At 39.7% G+C, this 21,512-nt stretch overlaps 1 protein-coding gene across 3 annotated transcripts; it reads right to left on the minus strand.

Moving 5' to 3' along the window:
• Nucleotides 1-1,764: 1,764 nt before the first annotated feature.
• Nucleotides 1,765-21,082, minus strand: C15H16orf46 (chromosome 15 C16orf46 homolog). Of its 3 annotated transcripts, XM_026393015.1 has the most exons (4): nucleotides 20,907-21,082; nucleotides 11,620-11,707; nucleotides 4,603-4,847; nucleotides 1,765-2,935 (listed from the first exon to the last, which is right to left on the minus strand). In XM_026393015.1, the coding sequence occupies exons 3-4, from the start codon at nucleotides 4,810-4,812 to the stop codon at nucleotides 1,934-1,936; spliced, it is 1,212 nt and encodes a 403-aa protein (XP_026248800.1). In that variant the 5' UTR covers nucleotides 4,813-4,847; nucleotides 11,620-11,707; nucleotides 20,907-21,082; the 3' UTR covers nucleotides 1,765-1,933. The 3 variants fall into 3 exon arrangements, with proteins under 3 accessions (XP_026248800.1, XP_026248801.1, XP_026248802.1); XM_026393016.1 differs by lacking the exon at nucleotides 11,620-11,707; XM_026393017.2 differs by lacking the exons at nucleotides 4,603-4,847; nucleotides 11,620-11,707 and having other exon boundaries at nucleotides 20,907-21,015.
• Nucleotides 21,083-21,512: the final 430 nt, after the last annotated feature.

The raw sequence follows: 21,512 nt of genomic DNA on the forward strand, positions 1-21,512 counted from the left end.
ACTTTTTCCTAAAATTACAAAACCCCACTGTAACCTAGATTAGTGTTTTAAAACTGCCTTAAGATCTCAAATCCCAGCAACTCAGGAGGCTGAGACAGTAGGATTGCAAATTCAAAGCCAGCCTTAGCAACTCAGGAAGTCCCTGAGCAACTTAGCAAGACCCTATCTCAAAATAAATAAAAAGCAGGCTGGGGATGTAGCTCAGTGGTTAAGTGTCCCTAGGGTCAATCCCTAGTACCATTTAAAAAAAATTTTTTTTCAAAAGGTAAGTACACTAGGCTGAGCAGGTAAGGCCTCTGGACCCTCACTCCTGCTGGGGGTCACCATCTCCTGTCACACGATTCCAACAGTTCTACATATTGAGCTTATTGACTAATCTGCTGCTTTAGAAAGGGGATTCTACAGTCACTGACTTAGAGGAGCAGATGCCAGAGCCACAAGGCCTAATACCTCACTGTCCAGAAACATGGGGAATGGGCCTCCTCAGGGGGACACAACCAAGCCTATGAGGAAGTGCAAATGACCTTCTAATGTTGGCTGTGCTATTCAAGCATTTCTGGTGTCTTAAAAATCAACACAACAAAGCACATCAGGCTAACAGTCAACACGTTGCAAATGTTTACAAATACAATCATACACTGTTCACTCCATTCTTTAGGAGATGGAAAGTCCAGAATCCAGGCACAACCTGCCTTAAGCAAGTCAAGCTATGTAATTCCAAAGGAGCTTCATGGTTATTCACATAAAAAATGGTTAGACCATTTGTCTACATAACATCACTTGTCATTAAAAATAAAACTTATTTATAATGTTTTATTTATATACAATCTCAAAAAATATGCACTGGGGTAAAATAAGAAAGCAAAGGCAGGATGGGGGAAAAGTAACAGCTTATTCCCTACATGTCTAGGGTTGAGGGTTCCCAAGCATCAGGTCAGGGATGACAATGACTTTCTTTTGTAAATGGATAATTATTCTTAAACCTGCTCCTCAGACTGGATTTTGTACAACTCTGGCCAAAACATGATGCAAGGATATGATACCTTGGACACCAGGATCATCACATGGACACAGGCTGAAATTTCCTATGAAAACAGAGCTTCAGATCTTTGTTACAAAAGGAAATGAGTGGAGAAGATAATGCTAATTGAAGTTAGCCAACCCCCAAAAAACAAATGCCAAATATTTTCTCTGATATAAGAGGGCTGATTCATAGTAGGGTAGGGAGTGGGAGAGCATGGAGGAATGGACAAACTCTAGATAGGGCAGAGGGGAAGGGAGGGGGCAGGGGATTAGCAAGGATGGTGGAATGTGATGGACATCATTATCCAAAGTAATGCATGAAGACACAAACTGGTGTCAACATACTTTATATACAACCAGAGATATGAAAAATTGTGCTGTATATAATAAGAATTGTAATGCATTCTACCTTCATTTATTTTTTTAAAAATCAATTTAAAAAATTGGAAAAGAAAATGAGGCAGTAGACATATACTGACTGCTTATTCAAAAGATCAGAAACCAATTTAATCTGAGCCAACCCAGGATACTTAGCTTAAGGCACTGGGGTGGGACAGAATAAGTCCTTGCCAAATAGCTCTTGGGCTGGCACAAGGACAGTAGAGGGAGGCACTTTGAATTGTCCACCTTCCCCATGACTTCCACTAGACACAGAGAGGTAAAGTAGGTAGAGGTGGGGGCTGGTACTGCCAATTTTCATTTTATAAATGGATTAGCAGCAGAAGTAGATAACATGGGATTTTAGAGAATAAATCCAAACACACCCAAAGAAGTTCAATTTCCTCTGGTTCTACTACAAAAAAAAAAAAAAAAGGATGGTGATAGAAGAGGAGAAAGAATATGAAGGGAGGAGGAGATAGACAAATGAATTTCAAGCAGTGATTCTTTTAAGGACTTCTATTGTGACAAGTCAGAGGAATCTGTGAGTGGAAATGGGGATAACAACTCTGCTCACTGTGAGGGACGGCAAGAGGTGTCTTGGGAACATTTCGGTCTCCAGCATTCGGGGTCGGTTTTCCTGCCTGGCCCCTGGAAGAACATGCTTTTGGGTGTTTCTGGGTGGTCTCAGCTCCTTGGCTCTGAATTTGGCTTTGTAGCTTTGCACTTCCTGTTTCTGCAAAAGCTGTAAGGTTGCAAGGTAGTGAACTGGGTTGGAAGGGCCCAGCGGGCTCTCCTCAGGTAGGAAAGGCCAATGCAGGCAGCACTGCTCAATATCAGCCAGCGGGGATGTCCAGAGCGCTGGGGAAGGGAAAGGTGGCGTGTCGTGGACCTTCAGCTTGGCCACCTCAAGGGGTCTTTTCTCATCTTTCCCATCCACTGTTTTCAATCCATGTGCACAAGCCACACACTCATCCTTCTCCACACTCGGCACCTTGTCTTCCAGCTGCCAAGTCACGCTCTTACTCTTCTTACCCAGAATTTCCAAGCCGCTTGAGGGTGAAGGTTTTAGGGGAGGCAGAACTAGTAGGGCCTTGGAAGTCAAGGAGTCAGAGATGGAAAGCCCTCTGTTGGCACCTCCACTTAGATTCCCAGTGGCCTTGCCACTATTAGTCTCGAGGGTGGCCCAGTCTTCCACGCACCATATAAACTCCTTGATTTGCAGGCTTTTTTTTTCTCCATGAACATAGGAGGGAAAGCAAATTTTGTTAACCTCCCTGGACGTGGTGGTAGGACGTTGATAGGACCCCTGACTCTGGAGGGTACTGCTCCTATTCTTCTCAAGGCCCCCCTCAGCCACAGCCCCTGCTTCCAATTTCCCGGTCTCTGTGGGAGGGCTGGCTTCCAGACTCGCTTGGGCAAGGCTGATGCAGAATAAGCAGCTGCTATTGGCACTTTCTCCTACCCTCGCCTTTTTTAGTTTCTTCCTTGGCCACATGCAGGCAGTTGGAGAAACCTTTCCCCAGCCTTTGACCTGCAAATAAACCAGCATGTTACTTCTCAAGCCAAATTACCCAACAAAGATGCCCCAATTTTAGCCACATCCCCGTTTTGGCAGTCTTATTTGAACCAATTTACCATTGAGCTACATTCTCAGCCATTTTTATGTTTTTATTTTGAGACAGGGTCTCACTCAATTGCATAAGACCTCATTAAATTTCTGAAATTGATCTTGAACTTGCAATCCTCCTGCCTTGTCACTGGGATTACAGGTATTTCACCATGCCCAGCCCAATTTTATCTTAAAACTGACTCACCTTTAAAAAAAAAACTTTTAATACCTATTTTAGCCTCACACTGAGCAATAATACTTATAATAGTATATGTTAATTCTAAATGCTAGCAATGGTATCTTTTAATACTAAAACAGTAGGCAATAATATTTGTAAGTAGACACTTTGATAAGCAGACTATTTCTTTTCAGAAAAAGTTTGAGGTGTGCCTCAGCAACTTAGCAAGACCCTCTCTCAAAATACTAATAAAAGGACTGGGGATGTACTCTGTGATAAAGCACCTCTTGGTTCAATTCCCAGTAATGATTTAAAAAAAACTAATAAATAAACTGTTCATTTTTATTCCACTTCCAAGCATTTAAATGTGAAGAAACACTGTTCCCTGGATAAGCTGGAAGGATAGTAACAAGCAGAGGCCCATCCTGGGTGCACAAGAGCCCTGTGAGCCTACCTGTGCCCAAACCTCTAGTCCCCTGGCTAACCTAGCTAGAGAGTTCTCTGTTAAAATAGGGGTACCACTATAAACCCAGTGACTCAGGAGGCTAAGGCAGGAGGATTCAAAGCTCAGCCTGGGCTACTGAGCAAAAACCTTAAGCAATGTAGTGGGATGCTGTCTTAAAAATAAGAAAGCCTCAGGCTAGGGTTGTGGCTCAGTAGTAGAGTGCTTGCCTAGCATGTGTGAGGTACTGTGTTCAATTCTCAGCACCACATATAAATAAATTTAAAAAATAAAGATCCACTGACAACTAAACATTTTTAAAAAGAAAGGCTGAGGATGCAGTCAGTGGTAAAGTGCCACTGGGTTCAATCCCCAGTATCAAAAAAATAAGAAAGTGGGGTTTGCCAGGTAAAAAATAAAACCATATTTGCAATATACTTAATGCTAAATAAATTAAATGCTGTTTCTCTGAATTTCTCTGAAATTTACTGAGTGTCCTGTATTTCTAGTTACTAAACCTGGCAACCTCACATTTAACCTTGGATTTGACCAGTCTCCTTTCAGTTTTAACTTTAGGATTCCACTCTTGATTCTAAGAACACATGAAGAACAAACACACAGGATTCTCAAGCACAGGCCCTCCAGGTCTCTTGGGGAGCTTAGCATAGTAGTGAGCAACAAGCCTGCCTTGCCCAATGACTGGCTGATGACTTCTGGCACATTATTTCACTTTTGGGGTATGGCTACTAAGAAGTGAATGAACAAATGTACCAGGAGCACTAAGTCCTGAGCTGGCCACATACTAAGTGGCCACAGACACCAAAATGGCACTGCTGTTGTCACGAGTGATTCTGCCTCTGTTCCAAGGCTCCACAGTTCATCCACTGCCCGTGCTGTGGGAACAGTCACAACTTTGGGGAAAGGGCCTGCATGGAATACTGACATGACCCAGCGCAAGACAACACTCACGGCTTCTTCCCAGCCAGTGCCCATAACCAACTTGGTGGCTCTTTCATCGTCTTCAAGCGTAATATCACTGATGTTGAGAAGAGAACACACATAATTCTTTTCACTCTTTCCATCTGGACAAGTGAAGGTTAGTTCAGTTTCTTCTGTGCTTTGAATTTCATTATTTTCATTATTTTCTAAATGAGTCTCACTTTCCTGACAGAGATCCATTACTGGGATGGTTGATAATAGTTTTTAACATCTTCCTGCAATTTGAAAATGCAGATTGCACTTAGTTTTCAATATTCATTTTTATTTTTTTTTTTATTGGTCGTTCATAACATTACATAGTTCTTAATACATCATATTACACGGTTTGATTCAAGTGGATTATGAACTCCCGCTTTTACCCCGTCAATATTCATTTTTAAAGCAATTCAGTAACTCAGGTGAAATATCTTTTAGGCATTCAGGAAAAGACTAAGGACAAATATTATAAAATCATCCATTGCCAACTACTGACATTATGAAAGATAAAACTAATTTTAATTAAATACCACTGAATGTAATTAAAGCTAAAGTTAGGAATGAAGAAAAGATGGCAGGAAAACCTTAGTATTGGCTGTCTCTGAGAGAAGAGTATGATATGTGATTATCTACTCCCACCTGCCACCTCCTCCCTTTCCCCACATACCTCCATACTGGCTTGGGCATCCCTAAACAACTGAGGAAGCTGGCAAAGCAGTGTTCATTAAGTTCATTCCCCTTCCCAAACTTCTACCCATATGTCCCCACTCTACTAGTGCTAGTGAAGGAAAGAAGAAAGAAAGGCAAAACAAGTGTTGGAAAGGATATACAGAAATCAGGACCTTCATGCATTGCTGGTCGGGATGAAAAATTGTTTTTGAAAATGTTCAGAAAACAGTTTGACAACCCCTTACTAAGTGAAGCAAAATTATTATAAAACCCAACAATAGCTCAATGGTAAAGTTTATCCCACATGTGCAAGGCCCTGGGCTCAATCCCTAGCACTGAAGTTCTGACACATTCCACATGCTACAATATGGATGAACCTTGAAAACATCATGCTGAGTGAAAGAAGACAAACTCAAAAGGCCACATGTTGCATGAATCCAGTGATATAAATTATCCAGGATTAGATAAGTTCACAGACAAAAAGATGAAGGTTGCTAGGGGAATGAGAAGCGGAAAAATTGGAAGTCAGGGGGCTTCTTTTTGGAGTGATAAAAATGTTCTAGAATTAGACAATGATGAGAGTTGCACAAGACTGAGTTACCAAAAACCACCTATAAATGACGCCTTTTTAAAATTTTTTCAATCAAAATGTATTACAGGGGTGGGAGTGCAGTTCAGTGGTAGAATACTTCCTTACCATGCGCAAGGCCTTGGGTTCAATTCCCAGCAAAACACACACACACACACACACCTGACAAAATGAATTACAGAATTTTTTTCACAGACTGACAGGACAAAGATATTCTCTTTGTCCTGCTAGTCACAAAAGAAAAAATGTATAGTCCTAGGAGCTGCTTATGTCATTTCAGTACATAAGGGACCAAATGGACTATCAGAGAAATCAGCCCGAGTAAGGCTGAAATGCAGAAGGAGAATAAAGAACTGGAAAGAAATCAAGCCAGCTGTGGCTTCTTCTAAAGAAAGAAATATCTACTGAACCAACCTTCCAGAACATAACAACTAAGACAATGAACAAAATAAAGAAAATAATCCCAAAGACACTGGAGAGTATGAAAAAGCAGGAGGACTCTGGAGGGGGGTCTAGACTTGGAAAAAGGAAATGGGCTGAGTTCGTTTCACGTTTTCTACAGGTTTTTGGTGTCTGAAGATAGGCATTGTCTTGAAGAACCAAGGGACAGGGTTCAGGAAAACTAAAGCAAATGGAAAGGGGAGTGAGGGAAATTCTAGAAGGGAGAGAAATGTCCCTTCTAGAGTATAGGGTATCCTTAAATTCTATGCAGAAATTCTGCTCAAAGCTCTGGCTGAGCCCTGAACTATACAGGCACGGTTCAGATTCCAAGCAGCCCAGATAAGAACTGAACAGAAATTTCTGTTGCTACCCTCCTGAAATATAAATGGAGTATACAGTTTAGGTCCAGGCAAAATAACTGCCAGATTTTTAAAAATTAATATTTCAGAGAAATATTATAAAATCCAGAGTTGCTACAGTGTATGCCCAAGACTTAGTCCAAAACAACAGGACACATAGAGAAACAAAATGTGACTTCCCCTGAGATGACCCAGTTGTGGAAATTAGCAGACAGGATTGAGTGTATGGGAACACACAGGCTGTTGGGGTTGAACACAGGGTCTGGCATGTGCTATTCATGTGCTTTTTCACTGAGCTAGCAGACAGGCTTTTAAAACAGTTACTGTGACTGTTTTCAAGGACATAAATGAAAATATATTCAAATTGGAAATGTAGTAGAGAAATGGAAACCATTTATTAAAAATAAAAACACAAAGCCCAGGTATAGTTGCTCATGCCTATAATCCCAGCAACACGGAGGCCAAGGCAGGAGTATCACAAATTTGTGGTCAGCCTCAACAACTGAACAAGACTCTCAGCAACTTAGTGAGACCCTGTCTCAAATTTTTTAAAATTGAAAAAGGCAGGAGATGTAGTTCAGTGGTAAAGCAAAGCACCCCTGGTTCAACCCCCCGTACTGGAAAAAAGAAAGGGGAAAGGGGAGGAAAGGAAAGGAAAGAAGAAAAGAAAATGAAAACGCCAAATTTTAAAAATATAAAATTCAAAGAAAAATTAATAGCACATTATTAATGACAACCCTAAACATGACAGGAGTCAACAGAAATCACGTAATGTGAAAAACACAAAGAGAAAGAGTTATAAAATGAACAGAGAGCCAGGTGCAGTGGCTGGTTCTTGGGAGGTTCAAGCAGGAGGCTCCGAAGTTCAAGGCCAGCCTGGGCAACTTAGTATCTCAAAGTAAGAAGTAAAGAGTTAGGGATGTGACTCAGTGGTAAAGTACCCCTGAAGTTTAAAAAAAAAAAAAGTTTAAAATACATATAAATTGTATTTTAAGAGAACAGGGCAGAAATACTTTCTGAAAACATAACTTATGGCTGAAATTTTCCAGATATGTTAAAAGCTATTACAGACATAAGTTCCATGGATCCAAGAAGGATAAATACAAAGAAAACCATACCTAGCCACATGAGAGTCAAATTTCTGAAAAGCCAAAGATAAAAAAATCCCCCAAATAGAGAAAAATTTCACATCACATACACGAAATAATAATACATGACTTCTACCTTCTCATCAAAAACAACAGAAGCGGGCTGGGGATGTGGCTCAAGCGGTAGCGCGCTCGCCTGGCATGCGTGCGGCCCGGGTTCGATCCTCAGCACCACATACAAACAAAGATGTTGTGTCCGCCGAGAACTAAAAAATAAATAAATATTTAAAAAAAAAAAAAAAAAAACAGAAGCCACAGAGAGTGGAATGACTTCATTAAAATGCCAACTGTCATGTATAACTAATTAAAACATTTTAAAAATTAAAAAAAAAGTTTTAAAAATGGCAAAAGAAAATAGACAGGTCACACAAAACTCATAACCAGTGAAAATACCCTAAAAAATAAAGATCCTATCAGAGGCTGGGGCTGTGGCTCAGTGTGGCTCTGTGGCCCAGCACCACATAAAAATAAAAATAAATAAAATAAAGGTGAAAAAAAAGTCTAAAAGAAAAAAGAATGAAGGGAATATCAGGCGCAGTAGCACACAACTAGTAATCTCAACTATTCAAGAGGCTGAGGCAGGAGGATTCCAAGTTCGGGATCAACCTGGGCAACTTGGCAAAACCCTACCTCAAAATAAAAATTTAAAAAAGGGCTGAAGTTACTCCTGGGTTCAATCCCCCATGCCTCTAGTGGAGAAAAAAAAAAAGAGAAGGCAAAATACACATTTCTGGATAAACAAAAAACAGAGAATTAGTTTCAAGAAGCAAACTTACACTATAAGAAAGTGAACAGAATTGTAATATTATGTGAAATTCTTGAAGGAATAAAGAAAGCCAGAAATTACAAATACATGGGAAAACACAGAAGCCTCTTTCTCCTCTTAATTTCTTCAAAATACATTTGACTATTTAAGTCGAAATTTAAAACTTCCTATTATAGGATTTATAATGTAAACAGCTATAGTTCATAAAACAAAGGATGGTAGTGGGAAACAAATACAATTTCAAGGATTTATATGTTGCAATAAAGTTGTACAATACTAATTCTAAGCAGAATAAAAAATAAAGATGTATATTATAATCCCTAGAGCAGTGGTTATGAACTGAGATCGATGTGGTCCCTTAGGGGACATGCGGTAATATTTGGAGACACTGTAGTTGTCACAAGTGGGGCCATCTAATAGGCAGCAGCCAGCAAATACTGCTAAACATCCTAGAGTGCACAAGGCAGGCACCCACAATGTCAATAACACTGAGACTGTGATGACGATGACAGGAAAGATACTATCCTTAGTGGACATTTTTCCAGGTTGGAAAATGAGACTTGGCATTGATAATCTAATCAAAGGGTTAGGGAAAGTTTTGATCCTGACTGGAGCAGAATCTGGTGTCACATAGCCTAATAGTTCCAATGTTATTTGCTAGCTGTGTGATCATGAACAAGTTACTTTTCTGGATCTGTCTGGCCATCTATAAAAGGGGAATGGTCACAGCACCCTCCCTCAGACAGAGGGGCCCTTTTGGGACTAATGAGCAGTGAAAATTAACTCAAAAATCTATGCAGAGACCATCAATGGTCTAGCCTGAGTGCTGCAGAGCAGCCACATCTTCCCAGGGAAGTGTTTATGAGGAGACCAATGGCCCTGGGGATTCTCACCTTGCTTTCTCTTACCCAAACATGATTCCTGCCCAAAACCCACTTTTTTCATTTTCTGTTGAGATAGAGATCAGTACTTATTATAACAAATCTATTTAATTACTATGTGGCTTTTTCATAAAGGCTTAAAGTGGCATATTAATGGTAATAAAGTTCTGTTTACCTTTGGAAGGGCAAGTATCTTTGGACAATATACTCATTTCCAATATGATATAAAGGGAAATGAACATAATGTAAAAGGAAAAAATGCTGTAAGTGACTAAAAGCTAAAAGCATGTATTTATAAATAGAAAGATGATTAAATAAGACAGATTGTGCTAACCAGCTGGATCCATTCACATTTCAAAGTTTCACTTCAGACACTGCCGGCCCCAAGAAGCTTCTACAAGCACACTCATACCTTGTTCTGTTCCAAATTACAAACGCATGTGTACCAGGGAACCTCCATAGACTAATGAACATAGACTTAACAAGTATACAGTTTGAAAGAAAATGTCCTCTCAGTGGTTGAAAGCAAGGTGTAAGTCCCCAGTGATATGTCTTAAAAGCAAAGTCATTTATAAATAGTGAAATAAGTTTAAGCTTGAGGTTAATGTAGAAAAGGCACAGATGCTGTTTAGGAGAGATTAAGTACGGTTAGGATGTACAGATCAATAAGAAGAATGTTCTGTGCTTGGATTATCTTCACTGACAAGGTGCTTAATACTTAGCCTGTTCCAATGACAAATTTCTCTAATTTATTGGTCTCAAACTAGCGGGGGTTTTGTTTTTCATTTTGTTTTATTTTGTTGTGTTTTGGTAGTGGAGATTGAACCCACAGATTCTTTACCTTTGAACTACATCACAAGTCCTTATTTTGAGACACGGTCTTGCTAAATTGCCAAGACTGGCCTCAAACTTGCAATCCTAGAAGAAAATAAAAATAACTCCAGCCCCCACAATTATACAACCTAGAGATAACCATTGTTAATATTTTGGTGTAGTCTTTCCTTTGTTATTCTATGTTGAAATATATTTTAAAATGTATGCTGTTTTTTTTAGAAGTAAAGTGATGTTGTACAAGTTGTTAACCTAATTTTTCACATTATATATTATGAACATATTTCAATGCTGTGGTATTTTTCTATAAAATCTTTTGAATAAATGCATGGGATTCCAAAAAAAAAAAAAAAAAAAAAAAAAACTTGCAATCCTCCTGCTTCAGCCTCCCAAGTAGCTGGAATAACAATGCACTCAGCTTGGCTATACTTTGGAATCACAGGGAGCTTTATTTAAAAAAAAAAAAAAAACTGAATTTAAGACCTTAGCCAAAGACTGATTGTAATTGGTCTTGGTGGAGCATAGATACTAGGTTTGTTGTTGTTTTTGTTTGAGACCGAGTCTCCCTATGTTGCCCAGGATGGCCTCAAACTCCTGGGTTCAAGATAGACTCTCAAGTAGCTTAGATGCATGCCACCACATCTGGCTAGATGATGGGATTTTAAAAAATAACCTACATGATTCTAAAGACCAACAAAGTTAATCAGGCATGGTGGCACATGCCTGTAATCTCAGCTACTCAGGAAGCTGAGGCAGGAGAATCCTAAGTTTGACTCTAGTCTAAGCAACTTAGCAAGACTATCTCAAAATAAAATAAAAAGTGCAGCATATATAGCTCAGAGATAAAATGCTCCTAGGTTTGATCCCCAGTAGTAGTAGTAGTAGTAGTAGTAGTAGTAGTAGTAATAATAATAATAATAATAATAATAATAATAATAAGTTGGAGAATGGCTGCTTGGGTAGAAAATTTTTCCTTAACCTGAACCAACACTGGTTCCCAGGCCCCATCAACATCTTCCACCCAGTGGTCCTTGGTCTGATGCCTCTGAAAATGCCTGCACCAGAATCACAAAGTGGCCTATCAGCACAAAAGGGTTAGGAGTACTCAATCCAGAGACTGCCCACTGTCTCAACATCACAGTAGCCCTATTAAATGGTTCCATGCATCTGCTCTTCTCTCATCCTGGTAACTATCTCCAGCTCCTTCAACTACTTCTCATATGTCAAGTGAAAAATCTGAGAAACTATACACAGACAAAGGAAGAACATTATGTTCATTTCCCTTTATAGCATATTGGAAATAAGTAGAATGTCCAAAGATACTTACCTGATACGATATCAGGGAAGCCCCTATTCTGCAGCAGAAATTGGTCCCCAATAGGGTACCAGAAGAGAAGTTAGTCACGTTCTATTACCTAGTAGCAAAAGAAATTTAACAATAAAACTTATAGCTCTTACTATATGCCAGGAATGGTTATGAGCACTTTATATATTTGTTATAAATACTGTTATAATAAGCACTTTGCTCATTTAATGGAGAATCATAAGGATCTATATTAACTTTTTTGACATTAGAAAACATAGTAGTGTTTGTCAAAAGGTCAGATTTCTGCACACCAGATCACTGGATGCTACTTCAGACAATCAAGGTATTACACAACTAGAAAACAGTATCAGTGGGGCTGGAGTTGTGACTCAACAGTAAAGTGTTCACCTAGTACACGTGAGGCCCTGAGTTTAATCCTCAGCAACACATAAAAATAAATAAATAAATAAAGGTATTGTGTCCAATTACAACTAAAAAATAAATATAAAAAAGAAAATAGTCAGTGGTTTTAATTTTTTAAAAATTCAGTTGGTGTACATAATAGTCTTAATGTCAGTTTTCCTCCTATAAATGTACCATCAAGTTTTATTACAGGTTCTTGTCTTCTATCACAAGTTAACAGATAACAAATAGAAATGTACAAAAAGCATAGATTGACTAAAAGAATAGATCTGCAATTTCTTACTAATTGTATACCATTTTATTTTTATGTTGGATGCAGAAATCTAAATTGATATAATATTTTCTGATAGTAAAATTGTACCTAATTAACAGATTTCAAGGAAATCAAGAGCTCATGCCATTCTACTTCTTGGCTTCCACTGATTCAGTTTGAGAATGACTAGTAAAAGGGATACATCAAAGTCCATCAACTGTTTTATATCACATCGAGAAAACTCAAATACCACAGTAAAAGTGGTTCCTGGGGAAATGTATCTGCAGAACTCTAGGATCTGAGCACACGTAGAAAGGCACGCATGTAGGCTAGAAGGTATTAAACTCCATCACACAAGCTACGTAAGGGACTAGACCCACAAGTACAGAGAAAGTGCTGACTGAGCTCCAGGCTCTGGAGTTCATGTCCAAAGATAAACTGATCAAAGAACTTAAGATATATGGAAATGAAATAGAGAAGGTGAATAACAGTCTAAGAAAAATAGCCTGTGGAAATTCACCATGATCTAGAAAATAGTCTTCTAGAAGCATTTAAACACAGAAACAGAAAGAAAATGATCAGCCAGAGAACTCTAAAAATATCTTATTAACATAAGCCAGATGAGGGCTGGGGATGTGGCTCAAGCGGTAGCACGCTCGCCTGGCATGCGTGCGGCCCGGGTTCGATCCTCAGCACCACATACAAAGATGTTGTGTCCACTGAAAACTAAAAAATAAAGAAATAAATGAATGAAAAAAAAAAAAAACATAAGCCAGATGAGGTAGGAGGTTATGCTCTGAGAGGGAATGATGAAACAAAAGTGTCATGAATTCTTTTTATGTGGATGAGTATGAGGACATGAGATTTAACTGTACTACTCTATTCTTATGTGTGAGATTTTCCATAATAAAAAAAAAAGTTAAGCCATTGTTATCAGAGTGGTTCAAGAAATGAAACATGGAATAATGGTAGAAGCCAGGGTACAATGAATTTTGACCTTAAGCAAACTGAAATAAAGGTGTCAAAGGAGAGAGAACACGGTTTGTAGAATTTTAAGTTGGAGTAAAGACCATGAACAAAGACTTACTAGAAAAGAACAGGTGTACACCTAGTCAGATAATAGTGTTTAAGAAGGGAAGTTAACTCCATGAATAATTCCAATTATTCTTAAGTCAGAGTCACAAGGTCTTCTCAATGAATATACTGAACTGCCAAGGAAAGAGCTGGAAACACAGACACTACCATCTGGATCTTTGACACTATGTTAAGATCACTTAGTTTGTAAATGAACCAAAAGGTACAGATTCTTTATGAACGCCTCTTTCTTTTACATCTAGCAAAAATGTAAAACCACAATTTTAACACCATAGTCGATCTATAACTTAAGGTACAAAGTGTCTTGCTTCTCAAATGAGCAAAGACTTCTATCAGCTACCAGTCAATAGTAGAGGCACATCAACAGGACACACCTTCTCCCATATATCATATAAAAGTTAAAACCGGAGGGGGAGGAAAAATCAACATAAACTAAAATAGTGAACATATCTACCATTTACAAATAAATGATGCTGCCCAAAGAAAAACCACTGCAAAAAGAAGACCACCGAACCAAGAACACAAGTTCCAGAAAGGCTAGTAGCTAAAGAGAAGAAACAAGCAGGAAGGGAGTATGGTATGTAGCACAGAGAAGGCCTTTGCTTTTCTCTGTATAAATTGTATTGTTTTAATAAAGAAGGCAATATGATGGTTCCTTTACCATGTTAATGAAACCAAAGTTAGAAATGGATCTATAAAGTAAATTCAAGTTTTGTTGCTTATTTTCTTTTTTTATTTCTTTGTTTGTCCTAGATATGACTTGAGCAGACAGGTCCTTTTTGAAAAAGGTGGCCCTGGCAGCCTTACCAGAGCATTACTCAATCTGGCATGGTTACCAGCTCTTGGCCTCAGCTATCTAGTACTAGTCAAGGTAGCTGAGGATATGCTGCAATAACAAGCAGCTCAAATTCTTTTACAATGGTTAAAAAAAAAAAAAAAGCACAAGTTTATTTCTAACTCATGCTATATGTCCACTGTGTAATGTCCAGGACTCAGTTCCACCTTGTCCTCATTCTGGAGGAGGGAGCTTCCATCACTGGAAAACATGGCCAGCCATGATGGGGGAATGTGATGGCATACATGAGAAGGACAAAGGCTTAGATGTTTCTTCCAGGAAGTAACTCATGACTTTAGGTCACATGTCATTAGCTGGAACAAAGCACAGGGCACTGCCTAACTTTATTGAGAAGCAGAGATGATATACTTCCTCTTCCATCTCCCAAAAGTGAAAAAAGCCAGATCTTGGTGACTAGTACTACTATCATCAGCGGTGACAAAGAAGATGACCTACGTGTACTGTGAATATCACTACCTACAATTTGGACTTTTATTACCCTTAAAATAGGGTCCAGAGTCTCTGGGAAAGGGAAGTACTAGATACTGGGACAATAAGACTATGTGCTTAGAACATTATAAGGCTGTTCTTGAAATTTTTTTCATACTCTATATGAAAATACAATGGCTCATAAATAGATCAAAATTTTTATTTTTTTAAAATATTTTTTAGTTGTAAATGGTTCTTTATTTATATGTGGTGATGAGGATCGAACCCAGAGCCTCACACATGCCTGACAAGTGCTCTACCACTGAGCCACAACTCCAGCCCCTAGATCAAAATTTTTAAAGAAAAACATTTTGAATTATTTGAAGAGAATAAAAAGTGGAGCAAGCAATCACATTACCCAGGTCTAAGAATTACCAAAAAGTGATAAAAACAGTACCATGGCATTGATAAAGGAACAGACACAAAGATCAATGGGCCAGAATATGGAGTCCAGAAACAAAAATGGTTACTTGGTTTTTTACAAAAGCCCAAAAAAATAATTACACAATTACATACAGAGAGGATACCCTTTTCAACTAATGTGTTGCAATAATTGACCATGCATAAGCAAAAATAACACTAATTCAAAATGGATCAAGGGGCTGGGGATGTGGCTCAAGCGGTAGCGCACTCGCCTGGCATGCGTGCGGCCAGGGTTCGATCCTCAGCACCACATACAAACGAAGATGTTGTGTCCGCCGAGAACTAAAAAAAAATAAATATTAAAAATTCTCTCTCTCTCTCTCTCTGTCTCTCTCTCTCTCTCTCCTCTCTCACTCTCTCTTTAAAAAAAAAATGGATCAAAAATATAAGAAAACTACATAGCTTCTAGAAGAAAATTTTCATGACTCTCTATGATAGGCTAAGTGTGCTTAGAACATGACCCCAAAAGCATGATCCATAAAAGAAAAAGAACAATATATTGGTCTTCATCAAAATTAAGAACTTTTGTTCTGCTGTAGGTTCTGTTAAGAGAATGAAAAGGGCTGGAGTTGTAGCTCAGTGGTAGAGCATTTGCCTAGCACATGTGAGGCACTGGGTTCAATCCTCAGCACCACACAAAAATAAATAAATAAAAATATTGTGCCCAACTACCACTAAAAATACTTAAAAAGAGAGAGAGAGAGAGGGAGGGAGGGAGGGAGGGAGAATGAAAAAAATAACCAAGTTGCAGATTGGGAAAATTTATTTAACAATCATTTATTTGACAAAGGCCTTCTATCCAGAATATGTAAAGAACTCTGCAAACAATGGGGGGGGGGAAATACAAATTAAAATTTAAAAATTAATTTTCCAAGTAAAAAATGGACAAAATACTTTAACAGACACTTCACCAAAAAGGATATTAATCAAGGTAAATAAGTACATGAAAAGACAGTATTTTCTTAGTCATTAAGAAAATACAAATTAAAACCACTACATTAAGATGGCTAAAATACCACCTACAGCAACCAGAATTTTTATAAAATGCTGGGGGGGGGGAATGCAAAATGGCATAGCCTCTCCATAAAACCATTCAGCAACTTCTTATAAAAGAAGACAGACATACTTTCATGATACTACCCAGAATTCCTATTCCTGTTTTTCCATTCTATAGAAGTGTGCTCATACAAAAATCTGTACACGGGTATTCCAAAAACCCCATCCATAATCATTCTAAACTGGAAAAAACTCAAATGTACCTGAGTGAGTCAAGAGGCAAAGGAATTGTAGTGCACCCATATAATGGACCACCACTTAGCAATAAGAAGAAACAGACTCTTTATATGTGTAAAACATTCATCAGTCTTTTTTTTTTTTTTAGAGAGAGTGAGAGAGGAGAGAGAGAGTGTGTGTGTGTGTGTGAGAGAGAGAGAGAGAGAGAGAGAGGGAGAGAATTTTTAACATTTATTTTTTTAATTCTTGGCGGACACAACATCTTTGTTGGTATGTGGTGCTGAGGATCGAACCCGGGCCACACGCATGCCAGGCGAACGCACTACCGCTTGAGCCACATCCCCAGCCCACATTCATCAGTCTTAAAGATAGTAAGGTGAGCAAAAGAAGCCAGTCCCAAAAAGTTATGCTGTATGCTGTATAGTATAAAAGAGTGCACGTTCCATTCCTATGTCATTCTCTAAAAAAAAATAAATAACTATAGTGATGGTATTGAGATTGGTGTTTATACAAGTTAAAATTCATAAGGTTCATAAGACCTCTGCAACAAGAATATCACTTTTACTATATAATGATTTTAAAAATAAAAAAAGGAAACCCATAATGAGAGTAACAGCATATTTAACACATTGGTAAAGGTTAAAAATATATTAGCAAGTGTAGACAGTTGCTAATAGGAAAGGCATACTTTGGAAACAGTTTGAGTTAAAGATGAAAATTTACATTTGGGGCTAGAGGTGCAGCTTAATGGTAAAGAGCTTACCTAGCAAGTACAATGCCCTGCATTCAACCTCCAGCACCACGAAACAACCAAATAAATAAATACTAATTCCTGAGAGCTCTTTATAAACTATGAAGTGCATATAAATATAACACATTATCCTTACATAACTGTTATGTTTATCTGGGAATCTGAGACCTCAAACTGGAAGTGTAAATTTTTATTAGCTGGGGCCCTTAGATATAGACACCGAATCCTCACTGGTCTTTAATAAGAAAAGAAAAATTATCAAAGGTTACTAGATGGCTCCAGGAAAGGAGCATGTCACAGAGCCAGAACTATGAAGCTGTAAGTTTGTTAACAATGCCCAACTACATCACTCAATACAATTAAGTCAGGGATTCAGCTCTCAGAAGACACTTGGAATGGAACCCAACACTCTGCCACCTCCAGCCCTAAGGCATCAAGTGCATCTGCTGTCATCAGAATAGAATTTTCTTTCACTCCACTGCAAAAGACCACTTCTTGTTATTCGTTTGTCACTGCGTGTATTGTGAGGATCTAACTGGTGTAAACCAAGTCACATGCTGGAATCCTGGCTCAGAAGCGTGAGGGCTGTGAGTGTCCTGTTCTACCTTGAGGTGCATACTCATAATGCGGTAATATCGCCAAAATGTAGGAGGGGTCTTCAGAGATGCTGGGCTGCTACAAGACCAGGCACTCAGCTGAGTCTCATTTCTTAGGAAGCTACACTGAAAAAGGTAAGCTCGAGGGAAGGAAGGACAACCAACACTTAACAAGTTCCTAACACCATCACCACAGAATTTCTAGATATTATGATTCAAATTGAGAGATTAGGAAAACAGGGTTTACATGAATGTAGGCAGCATGTAAGAGCTGAGAGCAGTCCCTGGATGACAATGAGGAATTAAGTGGGAAACTCAGTTCTACAACTGCAAGACACGGAATTCAGTCAACAGTCTGTCTCTGAAGTGGATTCTTCTGCAGGACCTCCAGTTAAGTACCTAGGCTGGCTGATACTTGACTTCAGCCTTGAGAGATCCTAAACAGAGAATGTGGCAAAAACAGAAAACTAATACAATAATAATTCAGCTTAATTATTTCTGCTTAAGTACTACTTAGAGCTCATTACTTTACAAGTATCTTTTTTCATTCCACTAACAATTTCAAGGTAAGAATAATCTTAAAACATCTGCAAGTCTGCAAATTTTGCCCTTTGGTTCTGGGTATTCTTCCCAAATAACAGTCCTGAAAATATCTGAGGTAAGCTAGCATTTCTGCAGACACACATCTCAAATTCCTCAACATCTTAAAGATGCACAATTGTGTATCAATATCTTTCTTAAAATGTAGTGCCTGAAAATGAGGGTAATACTTCAAATATGGTCTGAATAGAAGCACTTATTTTGAAACCTAACTCCCTTTGATCTGAAATCTACACCTATTAATTAAATATTACTAAATACCAGTTAAAAACACACCCAAAAAAAAAAAAACCAAAAAATATAGCTAGATTTTTTAAAGCTATATATTTGCCACAATGTCACACACCTATAATCCCAAGGCTGAGGCAGTAGGATCTCAAGTTTGAGGCCAGTCTCAACAACTTTAGATCCTGTTTCAAAATTTAAAAGCAAGAATAAAAAAGACTGGGGATATAGCTCAATGGCAAAGCACTCTGGGTTCAATTCCTTGGACCACCACCACCACTAAAAATAAATAAATAAATAAATAAATAGCTATATCCCAATCTCTTTTTATACTGATGATTAAACCCAGGGGCACTTAAATCCTCAGCAACATCCCCCCCACACCTTTTTTTTTTTTTTTTTTTTTTTTTGAGACAAGTTCTCACCAAGTTGCTAGAGCCTCACTAAGTTGCTGGGGCTGGCCTTGAATTTGTGATACTCTTGCCTCAGCCACCTGAGACTCTGGGATTACAGGCCTGCACCACCAGGCCCATTTATATCCGAATCTTGATTAACACGAAGAGTGAGGTCAACTACAACTTCAAGATTTTTTTCCCATAAAAGGTTTACAGTCCCAGTCTTCGCTCTATTTCATGCTTTTGTTTTCTCTCCTTCTCTTTCCCTCTCTCTTTCCTTCCTTTTTTCTAGCTAGATATAGCCTCCAAATATATCAGATTTTTATAAAATTTCCCCTTCTTTGTTTTGGACCATCAACTAATCTGCTTAGATAATTTAGAATCTAACTCTGAGATCCTTGAATTTGTACATTCCTTTCTGCTTTAAACTCCTTTAATTTGACCAGCATACCTGCTGTATCTTTTTCATCTACATCACTGATAAAAATGTTGAAAAACAAGGAAAACGCCCTGTGGATCCCTTCCACTTGAGCATTTACTAATTACTAAGCCAGCTACAAATTCACCTCACAACTGCCTGGCCTACACTTCTAAATATCATCTACAGGATTTTAGATCCATTAATTTAGGTAATTCTAACTTAAAAAAAAAAACTTTACCAAGAGTTGTAGGAGTGTTTCTTTATATTAATCTACTAATTTTCTTATATTTATTGTCTATATGAAGAATGAAGAATAGATTAAGAATTATAAATGCCAAACAACCAGTGGCTACCTATAGATGAGAAGGATCTTGAAACCTGACCATTGCAGGAAAAAAGTTGTGTGATTAATGATGACTGCACAAAATAAATGAGTGGTAGCGAACATGCCATATTTTACCTTTGTCAATATAGTCAGATTACAATGCCTTACCTTACATTCCTGCACCTGGTTGATACATTCCTAATCTATTAATAGTGGGAAAAATGTTGAAGAGCAAAGAGACGCCAAAACCCAGGGTATTTAAGTGAAAAGCAGTCTGTAATTCCTCAAAACTCCCTACCACCTTGCCCCAACTCCTCACTGGCTCTACACTCATTGCTTCTAGACCTCATTTTCTTAGAAGCTACAAGTTTGAAGGAACCTTGAATCTATCATCAAAATTTCAGCGAGTCTAATTTCTGTCAGTCCGTATGATGAATGAATAAATATATGAATATAAACACTGTTAGCCAGGACAGAAATTAAGTTTAATATAGGGCTCTGCTTCATGCATATGAACCGATTAAAAACGCCTGGGCATCCCGTTCTGGTAAGAGATTCTACAGAAAAATGCCAATGGGACTCCAGTCTAACTTATAAATAGTTTTGGAACACAGGAGTTGGGCCTCTGCCCCAAAGTCCTACACATGCACCTCCCAGTTTGCACAATTTGTTCATATTTTCAACTACAAATACTATCTTCCCGTGTAAATTAACTGTGCCTATGCTTATCATATGCCTACGGGGCACAGATGCCGGGATTAATCCTAGACTCCTTCCTAGGAGCGGGGTCTTTGCAACCATCCTCCAGATCTGACCTTTTCTACTCCAACTCCTCCGCCTTTTCGACTCACATCTTTAATTCACTAAGTGCCTACGCGGGACTAACACGGTAAAGCGACGTGCGTCTCCAGAGCTCTCCCACTGCACAGGGGAAAGCACAAGCCAAGACACACGGCCCACGTGGGACCTGACCCGTCAGCTCCCAGCCGGGTGCCGCTCCTCACAGCGCCCGCAGACCCCACTCTCCGCACAGACCCTCCTCCTCCCAGGCCGGCCCGCCTCCTCACCGAGCCCCGCCCCTTCCTCAGCAGCGCCTACCGTGCCACTAGACGACCGTCCTTCCTTCACAAGGGCCGGGCTTACGGCACTAGCTCCTCCCTGGATCCCGCCCAGGGCTCCGCCCTCCGCTGGCTCCTCCCACTGCCCCGCCCCTTCTGCGCCGGTCCAGTCCCAGACCGCAGTACCTCTCTTCTGCTTCCCTGCTTGAGGGTCGCTTCCTTGCGAACGGGGCAGGGCCTCTCTCCGCTGCCCGTGGAAGGGTCCGGGGCCTTGCCCCTGGGTCGGGGACGCGGCCGCTCACACCTTCATTAGGGAGTAGGCAGGATGGAAGGCCCCGGAGCAGCTAGTCCCGGCCGGCGGGTTAGAGCGACACAGTTTGTTGCCACCCGGCCGTTGTCCTGGGTTACGGCCGCGCTGGGGGCGGGCCCACTTCTAGTCGCAGCGGAAGTGACGTACAACAAAGCCGGGATCGTGAGGCGTGCGTGCTCCCGACAGGCTCTGCGCGGCCGCACGCCTCCCGACTAGTGGAAGGTCCCTGGTTTCCGCGGCGGTGACACAGCCCGCTGTGTCAGGTACCCTGCGGCAGTGACTGAGAGCCGGGACGTTGGGACCGGCTTCCGGCTAAAAACCCACGCGACCACTGCTCCGGCAGAGAGCTTGTCAACCACTATCGCCGACATTGAGCCGAGTATCCGTGTCTTCCAGGGCGTTTGGGAGATGCGGGGCAGCCAGACGCTTTACCACCTGTCCCTTCTGGGCGACTCTGCCCCTGCCCTTCGGAGAACCTGTGC

The sequence above is a fragment of the Urocitellus parryii genome, chromosome 15 (assembly GCF_045843805.1).
Source record: "Urocitellus parryii isolate mUroPar1 chromosome 15, mUroPar1.hap1, whole genome shotgun sequence".
Lineage (NCBI taxonomy): Eukaryota > Metazoa > Chordata > Mammalia > Rodentia > Sciuridae > Urocitellus > Urocitellus parryii.

Coding starts and splice junctions, on each gene's coding strand:
- C15H16orf46 (XM_026393016.1), bottom strand. CDS start 4,812: ATGGATCTCTGTCAGGAAAGTGAGACTCATTTAGAAAATAATGAAAAT. Junction 2,936..4,602: donor GCACTGGCTGGGAAGAAGCC/GTGAGTGTTGTC, acceptor GTTTATTTGCAG/GTCAAAGGCTGGGGAAAGGT.